Source organism: Poecilia latipinna, unplaced genomic scaffold (genome assembly GCF_001443285.1).
Source record: "Poecilia latipinna isolate Pla-1442-1.1 unplaced genomic scaffold, P_latipinna-1.0 Scaffold587, whole genome shotgun sequence".
In the NCBI taxonomy this organism is placed as follows: domain Eukaryota; kingdom Metazoa; phylum Chordata; class Actinopteri; order Cyprinodontiformes; family Poeciliidae; genus Poecilia; species Poecilia latipinna.
In genome coordinates, this window is record NW_015113203.1 from 142,704 (window position 1) to 156,266 (window position 13,563).

The following is a 13,563-nucleotide window of genomic DNA, read 5'->3' on the forward strand; positions in this document are numbered from 1 at the left end:
AAAAACAAAACGATTTTTTTAAACGTTGTTCTTAAGCTTCCTGTTTTTTTTTTTTTTTTTTATCTTTTTTTTTTTTTTTTTGCTGTGGACTTATATACTGGCAAAGCAACAGTGTTGAAGCAAAGTCTGGAAACTGATTATTCTATAGAGGTTGCTTAGTGCTACTCAAGTTTCTTTTGCAATTTTCTTCCTACTTTCAGTTCAGTCGGGTTCATCTCTGCCATCTTTATCTATTTATAAAGGTTTTGTCATATTGAGAGATTTTTGGAAACAACAAACTGAACTTCAGCAGCAGTCAAAATTGGAACAACACCCAAATCCAACCACACCTCTACCTGATGTGTCAAAGTCCAGAATGACCAGCCTTGTTTATAATCCAGGCAGTGTCAGAAATTAGCCATGTGCAGCCTGAGACAAAACAATGCATTTCCTTAAAGGTCACGTTACGTCTTTTCTGGTACTGCAGTGCCGTTTTTCACTGCTGGCAGAGCTACACCAGCAAACAGGTAGAGACCAAAGACAGAATATCTGTCATGTTGCAAGATTTAAATGGATGTATAAATGCAAAAAAAAAAAAAAAAATTAATGAGAAACGCTGAACCTGCCTTGCAGAAGGACCTGGGTTGGGATCTTGGTCTGGGGTCCGACTGCGTGGGTTCTCTCCTGGTTATCTTCTCCTTACAGTCGAAAAGCATGCATGTTAGGTTATTTGATCTTTCTAAGTTGCACTTCGGTGTGAGTGTGTACGGTCATGGCTATTTGTCCTGAGTGTCTCTGTTTTTTCCCTCTGAAGGTCAGGCGACCTTTCCGACCTCTTCTGTAGCACGCTGCCTGATGCCGTCTTGGAGAGACATTTGCATGTCTGGGTGGATGGTTTATAGAAAGTAGGGATAAAGGTCATTGTTAAGGGAAATCAGGCATGGCAGGTCGTGCAACTCGAAATCAAATCCGACTTTTACTCATATTTAATGCCGGTGCTAGAGCAGGGCTTAGAGACCTTTGTTTGGTCAGTGTGAATGAGCCGCACGTGAGCAATGACACATAACAGGAACAGCAGGAAAGTGGTTTTATTAAAAATACCTTTCAATAACAATGCGCCACGAGTAATTTGCTTATATGTAAACGTTCTGCATTCAGACTTGCACCTGCACTAGTGATTCTGTGTGATTTCCTGTTTGCTTTCTGTCCTCACCTCCCAGTTTGGACCTGTTTGTCTTGTGAAATGTCGTGATGTGAAATTTGTTGCTATACACTAAAAATTTATATAATTTAATCGTTCAAAATTATTGTTCCAATGCACACATGTTTGACTGATTTATAAAAGTATCAGTATCACTATATTATTGTCCACTTTGGGATTTTCTCCATGCAGCAGGATGGAGTGGGGGGGAATACTACTAAAAAGAAAAAAAAAGAAAAAAGAAAACCCAAACAAACACAGAGATAATCATAGAACAGCAATGACAAAAAAATCTATCACATGTGAAGAAATGTTCACATTATGTTTTCAATGCAATCTGACTGAGCTTCAACTGTTTATCTATAAGCCTTTGCAGTAACAGCACCACCTTGTGGTGAAATTAAAAAGAAATTACAATTCATCTGAATTGTAATTCACGTTGTACTTTTATTTGAAATATTATTAAATGTATGTCAGTGCAGAACAAATACATATACATATACATAGATATTATAACAAACACAAACAAGCAAAGCTGTTAATTTTGTTCTATTATTTTTGTAATTTGAAATTTAAGCTGAAAGTATTGCCCCCCACCCACAGAACAACGTGAAGTGAATATTTTCTTGGCAAACACACATACTGAGAAATCACTTCTCATGAAACAACTCTTTCCATTCAAATATGTTCAATAATTTAATTTCCATTCAAGCTATTGGCTACCGAACACTCTTTAAATTTTCAGAAAACTTGAATTATACACATCATTTTTATACAAATATACAGAGGAATATACTGTACATAATCGTAGTTTTTTTGGACAGCTGAACAGTGTTACTAAAACTCAGTGTCATTCTTGAAAACGTTCCTATAAAATGATGGATGGAGATAAAATTAGGCTAAATGACAAATCAATCATTAGAAGGTGACAAAGTGAAAGCATTTTTTTTAAAGAAATTGCTGAAAATAGAGAGTGGGAAGCTAATAGTGTTTCAAGATGGTGGCTTTATAGAATAACATATATAAAGAGAGCCATAATGGCAGCACTGATGAGCCCAGAGATGGGAACTGTGACAAACCAGGCGATGAAGATGTTCCTGAACAGACGCCAGTCAACTGACTTCCTGGAGCGCAGCCAACCAACAGCCACCACAGATCCCACCTGTGTGCAAGTAAGAGTTACTGGAAGAAAATAAACGTCTTGCCACTTGAACTTTTAACCTTTGTCACAAAGCAACCACAAACCTGAATATAATTTATTGATTTTGATGTGATGGAGCAACAAAATGAAGTGCGTGATGATGAAAAGGACGTGCGTTTAAAAATTCCTTGCAAATAACAATCTGAAGCTCCGCTAAGCCCACTTTAAAGAAACACCCTGAAATAAAACCGAGTCCAACCAACTGTCTGTAGAAGTCAACTAATTAGTAAATAGACCAACTCCAGCATAAAACAAGTGTCGTTGTCAGTATGATGCTGTGGATTTTCTTCATGCAGAGCAGAGAAGCTGGATGAAGGCAAAACACATTTTCAGAGTAATCCCGGCAGTAAACCTGCTAGAGCATATTTGTTCGTTTGAATGGTCCAGTCAAAGTCCAGACCAAAATTTAATTTAAAATCTGTAGCAAAACTTAAAAAACACAGGTTATAGATGCTTTCCATTCAACTTGGGGAGTACTTTTTCAGTCTTTGAATGTGCGGAGAGACAACGCCCAAAAGACTTGCAACTGTAAGCCAAGTTTGGTACTTGGTACTAAAATAAAAGCTGATTTCTCAAAGTTTTTGTTTCAAAAATGTAGACTGCATTTGATCATCAATCTTTGAATCGTCTATAATTTTTGCAAAGCACCAGACTAGTATCCAAAACCCCAAAAGCTGGTGCTTATAAGAAAACAACAACAAAAAAAGTATAATTTTGCTTCTTCTGTGTTGATTCATCACACAAAATCCAAATGAAATAGATTTAAGTTTGTGGTTGTTACATTAAAAAAAAAAAAAAAAAAAAAAAAAAAAAATAGAAAAAAATTACCTTGCAAACATTCTAACGCCTGTTTGCAAGGCAGGAGTTTTCAAGATATATGACTTTCATAACATGCTCAGAGCTCACCTCTCTATCTGTTTGTGATAAAGGATCAGAGATTTTAGCTTTATTACCTTGCAATGCGTCGTGCTGACAGGAAGACCAATATTAGACGCCACAACGACCGTGGCAGCTGAAGCCAGCTCGATGCTGAATCCACTGCAGGGAAAGGAGAAGTTTATTTTGGTTTTACAACCTGGTAAATCATCGCTTCTGCTCGGACGGGGCATAGCTACGAGGCATACCTTGAGGGTGTAATGGGGGTCAGGTCTTTACCCATGGTCTGGATCACCCTCCGTCCCCAAACCCAGAGTCCAGCACAGATTCCTACTCCGCCGTACAGGAGCAACCAGATGGGAGTGGGAGCATTCGACACCACGGACCCGCTCTCATAGAGAAGCCAGAGGGCTACCAGAGGGCCAATAGCATTGCTAGAGAAAGAAATGAAATGTAAATCATTAAAAAGATCATACTTCGGTAAACTGAAAACCCCCCCAAAAAAACACCCTTGCTTACCTGACGTCATTTCCCCCATGAGCAAAGGAGCCGAAACATGCAGTCAGTATCTGCAAAAACTGGAAAAGCAAAGAGACTGCAGGTTGGTCGATCTCCAGCTCGTCTTCCTCCACAGCAACGTTTGCGTCAGCTTCCTGCGTCACGCTCCCGTCCGGGAACGCGCTTCCGGTGGTCACTGCTGAGTTGTAGCTGCTGCAGCTGTCCACCCGAGGTCTCCTCTGGAAGCCGGCGTCGGCGTCTCTGTATTTGGGATCGCCTTGGATACCGTATATGGCCATGGTGTAGGACGTGTAGCTGTTGTTCCTCCGCATGGGCCGCTCCTCCGTGTCACTGTCACCGATGCAGTCCCCGACCTTGGCCTTGTGGAGCTTGTGCAGCAGGTCTTTGTAAAGGCCAGAGTCCTTGTGGATGGTGTGGGAGCGTCCGCTGTGGGGATCGGTGATCGTCATGTGGCCTAAGGAGCCATTCAGACCTGTGGGAAAAGCTTGCTTATAACATCGTTTTGCTAACTGGTCGGTCGTAGCCGCTTGTGGTGAAACCCCGTCTTCACAGCTGCGACACCGGTGTGAAAAATGCAACATTTCCAGCACCAGATTTAAAAATTCTCACCGTTGGAGATGTCAAGATCCTTGGATTCTATGTCGCTGTTTAGGTCAGTCTCCTCTGAGCCTCCCAGTTTAAAGGCCACCGTCTGTGTTTCTACCGGAGGGTTCTGCAGATGGAGGTCAGACGGGATTTGAGGTTGTTCTGCTGGAGGTTTGCTCGAGTTCTTCTCCATTAACGGAGTCTCACAGGGAGCAGGAGCCGTTTCACCTGAAAAGCGAGACGTTACAAGTCAAACAGCTTTGTTGCGGACAGCTATACTGCAGCAGAATTTACAGATTTATTACATTTAATTTATTGCTGGTGCATCCGCGGCGATGGATTATGTAATCGTACAATGATTTATGGGATTTTATGCGGTAGACCAACACAAAGAAGTGCATGAATGTATAGTAATGGCTGTGCAATATTTTTGAAGTATTTCCCCACTGTGTGTGCACATCAAGAGACTGAATATTGTACTAATTTCTCTTTGCAAAATTGCTCAAATGACTAAATAATAAGGAAACAACACTACAAAAATTATCATTGTACAAAATGCCACAACACTCTGTCCATGCTGAGGTAAAAAAATAGTCCCCTAAGCATTATGCTGCCACCACTGTTTTCTGCAATCAGAAGGGTGTGGTCAGGGTGATGAGCAGTTCAGTCGTAGTCTTATTCAACCAGAACTGGGCTTATTGTTTTACAACAAAATCCTGCTTTAAATTTCTCCACATCTGTAACGCTGGCCTGTCTGCTGTGCGGAACAGACGGACACACAATTTGACTCTATTTACTAAAAGGAGAAGTTCTAAACTCCACTACATTTATTTAAGTACATGAGAATACAGGATGTTGAAATTACTTGTACACTTTGAAACATCACATATCTTTTTTTTTTTTTTCCTCCAGTTGTTTGCTATTTTCTCTTGATGCATCAATAAATTACCAATAAAATACACTAAGGTTTTTGGTCGCAACGTGACAAAATGTTAAAGAGTTGAGTGGGCGTGATTTCTTTTGTGAAGCTCTGTCGTTCCTCGTCAGCAGCTAAACAGTTTCACCCTCGAATCTAGAGCGTTTGTCTTCCTGAAGCTGTCTCTGTTACACTCACGTTCGATTTTCTTCTTGAGGCGTGGACAGACAACAAACCAGACAAGCAGAGCGGTGACGACGGCACAGCCCAGAGAAATGCACAGCGTGCCCCACCACGGCATCCTGTCAAAGCCGAGCACTGTGGACGAAGGAGAAGAGACATGTCAGAAAAGGTCGCCTCAGGGAAAATAAATAAATAAATAAAATACAAACAGAACCTTGTGTCCATTTCATTTTTGCCTTCATGCTCTAAAATCGAAAAGCAACGAAACCTGTCTTACGAAAATTACATCGCCTTAGAAGCAGGACAGCAGGTGTCCAGCATAACAAGTCAGTCGTGTAATTTGTAGAAAATGATACGATTTTTTTCTTAAACGTTCACTCCTCAGATGCCAGCATGTCTTCCTGCTTAAAGGCAGCAGTATCAGTGAAAGTGCACACTCCTCTAATCAGATACCGAGGAAGAGGCAAGTCTTGCAGCGTAGCGATAACAACTCAGTTGGTGGCGGTTTAATAATTCCTCTCCTCTTCTAATGTTTTCACTAGACAGAGAGTGTGCTGTTGTTTTCTGCCTTTTGAAGGTGGGATAAAATGAGCTTAATCTTTCTTTCTTGTGAGCAGCTGGATCATAACACCAAATAAGCCCGGCCAACATTATGGGTGTAGCCTATGTCTATCGTACATGCTAAACCGGACCGGCCTCAAACACTGGTAACTGCATGCGAGGCGTGCAAGGAGATAATCTCATTTCAGTTCAAGAAAAGTCAACAGAACTAATGGATTTCCATCAAACTTGCAAGAGATAACTGCAACGACCTTCTGGACGATACGATCGTGAAAAGACGCGCAGTACTTTTGCACAACAGGGCTATTTTGGACATTTTGTTTTTGGACAACCACAGCAGTGTGCAGTCAGGCGCCCTTTTGAAAAAAGTCCAATCCTGCCAATGAATGTCAATGGGACTTTTAAAAATCCATTCAGTAGGGGATTATTTTATTTTATTCTCTTGTACCTTATTAATATTATATCAAGCCTAGTATGGCGATGTTTTTTTTCCCTAATTAATACAAATATTAGCAAGGAATAAAGTTAATAATCTAATGAATTTTCATTCTTTGGATCTTAATTTCGTCATCAACCATCCTTGATTTTACCCCCGGCTCATTTGGATGAAAATATCAAGTGACTTTCTGGTTTGGTGTGTCTGTGTGAAACTCACGCGGAGCTCCGGTGAACATGATGGAGAAGAGGTTGATGCCCATAGTGATGCCATAGAAGACAGGAAGAGCTCTCAGTCCATTTGGTACAGGGTTAGACTGTGGAGGGGGAAAAAAGAGACCTTTTCTGGGTTGTTTGTGATTTTAAATCAAGTGCAGTTTCTTAACAAGTAATGGGTTTGGAAACTGAGCACGTTCAAGGTTGTGAAGTAAATATCCAGCTGAAAGTCTTTGTTCCTGTTTTCTTTAAGTTTTGCCTTTCAGAGTAAAGTTTGCTCTGATCAGGCAAACGTGTCAGAATGGATATTTCAGTCAAGTCAACCTATCTTGTATTGATGTTTCTCTCACAGTCTGGGAGAACATGCGGATTTGGTACAGACCTCAAATCCAACTTTACCTTGTTCCACTTTAAAACTGGAAATCTGAGGAATCAGTGACATGCTAACTACTATTAGCAACACCCTGATAATTTTTTTTGTAGTATTTCGTGCATTCTAACTGTAACACACAATGCTAACAGAGGTTGTAGCGTACTAGCTGTGTGTACTATACAGTGGGATATGAAATATCAGAAGTGCAAATAAACAGCTTTTAGGCAGTTGCTGCAGCCGTCACTACATTTTACATTTTAAGACGTTTGTTGAAGAAATCCAAAAGTCAGAAATGGAAGTCTGACTTTTCCATTTCTGCCATTTATTTTCCCACTGTGTAGCTTGAACATTTTAACAGCTGTGATGAAAAATGGATAGCACAAAAGTAAAAAATAAAGCAAACTGGAAAAAAAATCCAAAGTCTTGCTGTATTGATGTTTCAAAATGTCTGCCATGATGGTGGTACTTAGTAGGCTTAGTACTGAGACGTTGCTTTCAACAGGTAGTTAAAATCTACAATTACACTTTGTGTAAATTATTATTTACATGAAACGATGCTCAGCCAGGACTGAAACGGTACTGCAGCTTTCGTAATGTCAGAAATAACAAAACAAGAATATTAAATATGATTTGTCATTTCATGATCTAATCACATAGCTCCTTGCTTTATTTACTTACCTTGTTCAGGATGAATTTGCGGACGAAATAAAAGAGAATTGCCGACATGATTCCCGACAGAACAGGCGACAGGAACCATGATGCCACTTTAAACAGAACATTTCATGTACAATTTATTTACATGACTTGTAGTTTAGCTTTTGTAGATTCTTCTTCCTTTTTGTTGGAATACTTAGAAAGAGAAAGTCTGCTTACCGATGCGAAGCAGTTCCATCCATTTGACCCCCTGGTGTCCTCTCGCTACCATTGAAAAGCCAATTGTGGCCCCAACAATGCAGTGGGTTCCAGAGATGGGGAGCTTCAGGAATGAAGCAGTCAGCTGCCACACGGCAGAGCCTGTGTGGCAGAAAAACACCAGCTGAGCTTCTGTTTATGGCCTAAAGATCCGCACTTTCAAAACGAAAACAAAATCTGTGCGAAGGCTCACCACACATGGCACTTATGGATCCCGCCATGAGCACGTGCTCCGAGCCGTTGTACATGCGGACATCGATGATCCCCTGACGGATGGTCTCGCTGACCTTTGCCCCCAACAGCACCGAGCCCACCGTCTCAAAGATGGTGGCCAGGATGCAGGCCTGCCGCAGGGTGACCACTCCGGAGCCCACCGCCGTGCCAAAGGAGTTGGCGACGTCATTGGCTCCCACCGAAAACGCCAGGATGAAGGCGATGATGAACCCGACCACTAAGAGCCAAAGGTAGCCCGACATGTCTGACTGGGAGACCAGAGCTACAGTGGTGGCAGTGGCCAACGCTGCTAGAGTAGTCGTATCCATGAGTATTCTCAATGTTATTCTACTAAAATAAAAATAAAAAATAATTTGTTGTTTGATAGCAACTTTTGAGGTAGTATGTAGCAATAAATAATAACAAAACCTCCAAGGTTTAGAACAAACGAACCTATTAGTGGAAAATTGATTAAATCTATTGCTAGCTGGGTATGCAGGGTTTATCTGTGAGGCTCATTATGAAATGACCCTGTATGAAAATGGGAGGAGAGTCCATTGTGGTCCTCAGATGATTCACGCTGCAAAAACACAAATATATATGAGTGAGTATAGGCACCGTCCCTAAGCTGAGTTACACATTAACAAGCCCAAACAACCCAACAAAACAACAAGCGACACGCATCATTTACCTCGACATGCATGATTTACTCAAATATGGTGGAGTGGAGTGGGGGAGGACTTATTCCTGCCAGTAAAATAAAAGCACTTTCTGTGACCGGTGAACAAAATGGTTCAATCAGGAATAAATAGCGCTAAAAATAACTTTACAGCAGAGTGTGTCAGAGCCAGCGGAGAGCACTGAAGTTAACTGGAATTTGTTTTGGAGGGAAGAGTTTACGAGTGTGTTTAAGCCTTTAAAGACTCAATCAGGTCATTCCCATGGCGATAAAAGAGAAGAAGAACCTTTTAAATGATTTAATGATCCAATCCACATTAAGTCCACGGATGCTGAGGTACAGCATATAATTAATTTACAGCACACTGATCGACGCAAAATCTGAACTTCTAAGTGAGCTCACCCTGAAATTGTTTTGCTGTAATAAAGAGTGTGTTTTTCTTTTGTTTGTTTTTTTTTTTTACCAAACAAAACGTAATGACTCATCTGCTTTTATAGGCGTTGTCAGTTATGGTTCTTGCACTGAAGGTGCTCAGGCCAAGTGCCTCTAGTGACCTAATTTTTTTTGTTTGCTACAAAGTAAAAGTTTGAATCAATTTGTAAGAATCTGTGATCGGTGTAGAATAATTCTGTTCAGTTTCGAATGTTGCATAAACTGTGGTTTTCATGCTTTACTCAAATATGCATGATAAGAACATGCAAAGGCCAAAGAATTATGCAGAGAAATGTTTCTACAGCCCTGTTAATTGTATTTATTTAAAAACGCACTGCAAAAGTTCAGCAAATTTTAAAAACGTTGCACATGCATACCCAGCCTTGGAACACAAAGTCACACAGATCAGCTTGAAAGCATATATTAATTGTAAATGGGAATTTGAGTTCGCAAAAAAAAAAAAAACAACTTGTTGCAGTTATGACTTGAATCCTGGGATTTACTCAAGAAAGAAAGAAATAAGGAAAGTAAATTTTTTTTGTTGCTCTCTTCAATGCATTTTTATATGTGGCCAAGCTTTTCCTGTATTTATAGCACATAGATGGTAAAGGTTTGCATAATGTCTGTATTTGTACTATTTGTTTACGGTTCAATAACTAAAGGCACCTGCCTGAAATATCTTAAGCGAAAGTAATTTAGAAGTTGCTTTCCTTTAACAGCTTTTAACACAAGGGCTGTCACTATAAATAATAGTAACATTTTGAAATTATATAATCCCTTAAATTCTGAGATCCATTTTTCATATCAAGTTCAGACTAATAGGGAAAAAAGTATAGTGGAAACTTATACGAAGATAACATCTTTTTTTTCATAAATAAAGCACCTAATATTTTTTGGAATAACTGTCGTAAAAAACAGCAACAGAAGTCAGTAGTTTTGAGCCAGTTTTCATCAGGTGGTATGTTAATCTCCTTAGTTGCCCTTACATAATTCAAAGAGACCACATAAAAAGGCAAGCCACTCTATAAAGAGGGGGGGAAAGCGACACTTACGTGAGAGATGTACAGTTTCCCTCGGTGTGTTGGTTTCTGTCCTCAGGCTGCTGCTGTCAGCTGTGAGCAGGACCAACAGTAGGAGGATGACCGCGCAGGCTGAGGGGGCAGAGCGGCGGCCTGCGGCATTAGTGGGGCTTCTGCTGGGGGCTGCTTTATATACCGAGCCGAGAACACGCCTTTTCACTCCGGTCATGGGACAGCTGCCGTACAGAAGCTAATGTTTAGCCTGTTTGTTGACAGGGTGCAGAATAATTACAGCTGTGTGCTTATTATCTTGTCTTATTTTATCCTCAAATTACGCTGTACTTGTACAGCCGAAATAAGAAAGAGACAAAGCTTTTGCTGTGACGAATATAATCTATTTTCTAATTCGGGCCGTGCTACTTTTTGGGCGATAATGTCATTTCGCACAGTATATCAAGACAGTATAAGGTCAAAAACGTGAACACAGTAGAGTGCACTTTGGAGACACCTGCTGGCCAATTATCGCGTAGCAGCCCACAAAACCTTGGAAAATCCCTATTGGAACTGGAGCCAAGATTTTATGAGATCATAATTAACGCCTCTTCTTTTTTAGCCCTACTCATCAGTCTGCAAAGCATTAATCTGCCCAGACATTTTATTTTTTTTGCATGCTCTCAATTTAACAGTCCTAAATTAGGTTTTGTGTAAGGTAACCATATAACTTATCGGTAACTTTTATTTGAAGGGGTGTGCATAAGACTGACATGGCACTGTCATAAACATGAAGGAGTCTTTATGAATGTTTATGACAGTTGTCATGAAGTGTAATTCGGTAAATAATGACACTTTTAATGCAAAGTTGCTCTAAAAGTTGCATTTAAAGTCCATTATAAATGCCAACTTTGCATTAAATCGTCATTATTTACAAAATCATGCAAAGCTGGCACTTTTAATGGGCTTTTAATGCAACTTTTAGAGCAACTTTGCATTAAAATTTACCGAATGACACTTCATGACAACAGTCATGACAACAGTCATAAACATTCATAAAGACTTTTTTATGTTCATGACAGGTGTTTATGTCATGTTTATGACAGTGTCATGTCAGTCTTATGCACACACCTTCAAATAAAGTGTTACCAATTTATCTAACTTTGTTCCCAAATTACTCACCTTACATTAACTATTAAATGAAAAATAGTAAATTAAGAACAAAGGTAATTTCTTGCTCTGACTCATTCATTTGGTGTTGCCGTCATGACTGAAGTGCAGCATTTCAGTTCAGACTTAGCAGAGCTGGGAAGGAGGGGCAAGTTTAATCACCAGGTATTTATCCACTGATTAATTTACTTTTGCAGAATGAATGAAGTGTGACTCCAGCACGGACGCAAACGGCAGATATCAGTAGTGAGTGATGAGCTATTAAACTAGATATTTTTCAGATATGCTGGTTGTGTTGTTTCAAGGGAAGGCATGTAAGTATGCCAGAGGACCCCCAGAAGCAGAAGCCACAAATGTGCAGTGGTTCTCATACTTTTAATAAAAAGTACCACCCATGTTTCCATATACCACAGTGCCAACATCTATTTTAAAACGGTAACACAACACAATTTGTGTTTTGTCTTTTTTTTTTTCAAAAAGAAAAACAAAAGATAATGTAGTCTCTGCTGAAGGATGCGATTCAGTTATGCATTCAACATCAATTTATTCACGAATTAACAAGAAGTATCAGTGGTTCTAAATAAAACTTGCAATTCGTTGAAACACACGACGCTGAGGATAATTGAAGCAAAAATAGTATATATATATGAATTCGACATAATTGGTGTTTGAATAAATAAGACACACAGTAGATTACTGAATTATTGACCAGCTAACAATAGTTAGCTTGTCACTGAATATAACAGTTAACATAACTTGCTAGCTTTCTGACTACCACTAGCCACTGCACCAGGTTCATTTTTGTCCTTCTCAGTTTATACAGGGACTTCTCAGAAAATTTTCCACAGTACTACTTTTTTTTTTTTTTAAGTATTTGTTTAAAGGAAACATAAACATGCTTGAGCAATTCCTCTTTCTGGAAGTTTAAAACTAAAATTCCTCCTGTACAAGCACTAAAGACAACCCAAGTACCATCGGTTTTACTTGTGCCAACTCTGAGAAGCATGTGTTTATGGGATTTAGTTTTTCTTGTCTATTTCTATGTTACTGTTTACGGTAATTACACATCCGGGAGACAGCAGGCTTCATGTCTCTTCTGGGAGAGAAAATGTAGCGAGTGAAGAAGCAGCAAAAGATAAACCCCGCGCCCCGAAATACCGCAAGTTGATGGTAGCGATTTGAATTGATGTCTGTAAAATGAAAATACCTGAGAGGAAACAAAAAAGGCTTAAAATTAGGTTGAACAAAGTGCTACCTTTAGTTTCTTCAAATGGGGACTTTAAAATCCTTCACTATCATGAAGACACCTTAGACCCATTGACTGACATGTAAGCATTTTGGGAGTGACGGTTAAGGGGTTAAACCCATCGGCGCTATTTGCTCAGAAACGATGGTGAACTCACCATTACTGTAAACTTAAATATGAATCACTGGAGAAATCACACCCATTTAAAACTTAGATGACGACACACACACACACCAAACAGATCAAAGAATCTGAGACACAGTTTTCATTTTGAGTCAAACTGAAAAGCAAACAAGAAAATATGACTTTAGTTGCTTCACAAATGTAGAATTATATTAGCTGCAAATGAAATTGCTATTGGCTCAAAATGTACTGCTGCCCTCATTACTTTGAGTATTTACTGCAGGCACTGCTGGACTGAAATCACTAACACTGGCTGGTGATTTTAATGACATGTTTTCATTCCAAATCAGTAGCACTTTAAAAGTAAGTTCAACAATTTGATCAGAAAAAATAACTCAAACTAAAATCAGCTCACAACAGTCACAAACAGTGTTACGAATCAACCTGTCGCTCAGGTCCCTTTTTCAGGGAATGTCCTGGGGACATGTTTAACGTCAGCAGTGCTGACTTCGTCCTAAAATGCTCTGATGCCTCTGAATATGCTGATCACTTCCTCCTTTCATTACTTATTTATCTTGTGCTTGGCGAGGTCTGCATGTGTGCCATGTATGCAGAAGTGCCAGCGACGTGGAATATTTTCACCTTGCCGAAGCCACGCTTACACAACCGCTCACAAGCACTTTCATCCTTTTTTTCTCATTGGAATATCAAGTGTTAGATCAACACAAAGTGG

The 13,563-nt window shown here is 39.7% G+C and overlaps 1 protein-coding gene across 3 annotated transcripts; it reads right to left on the bottom strand.

Annotated features, from left to right (window-relative positions):
* Nucleotides 1–2,103: 2,103 nt before the first annotated feature.
* On the bottom strand, nucleotides 2,104–10,562 carry slc20a1a (solute carrier family 20 member 1a). Of its 3 annotated transcripts, none has more exons than XM_015042378.1 (12): nucleotides 10,334–10,562; nucleotides 8,624–8,750; nucleotides 8,151–8,518; nucleotides 7,919–8,059; nucleotides 7,724–7,809; nucleotides 6,677–6,773; nucleotides 5,476–5,595; nucleotides 4,386–4,589; nucleotides 3,777–4,248; nucleotides 3,506–3,691; nucleotides 3,335–3,419; nucleotides 2,104–2,342 (listed from the first exon to the last, which is right to left on the bottom strand). In XM_015042378.1, exons 3-12 carry the CDS (start codon nucleotides 8,497–8,499, stop codon nucleotides 2,187–2,189), a joined length of 1,896 nt encoding a protein of 631 aa, XP_014897864.1. In that variant the 5' UTR covers nucleotides 8,500–8,518; nucleotides 8,624–8,750; nucleotides 10,334–10,562; the 3' UTR covers nucleotides 2,104–2,186. The 3 variants fall into 3 exon arrangements, with proteins under 3 accessions (XP_014897864.1, XP_014897863.1, XP_014897865.1); XM_015042377.1 differs by having other exon boundaries at nucleotides 8,151–8,521; nucleotides 10,334–10,561; XM_015042379.1 differs by lacking the exons at nucleotides 8,624–8,750; nucleotides 10,334–10,562 and having other exon boundaries at nucleotides 8,151–8,616.
* Between the last annotated feature and the right edge of the window lie 3,001 nt (nucleotides 10,563–13,563).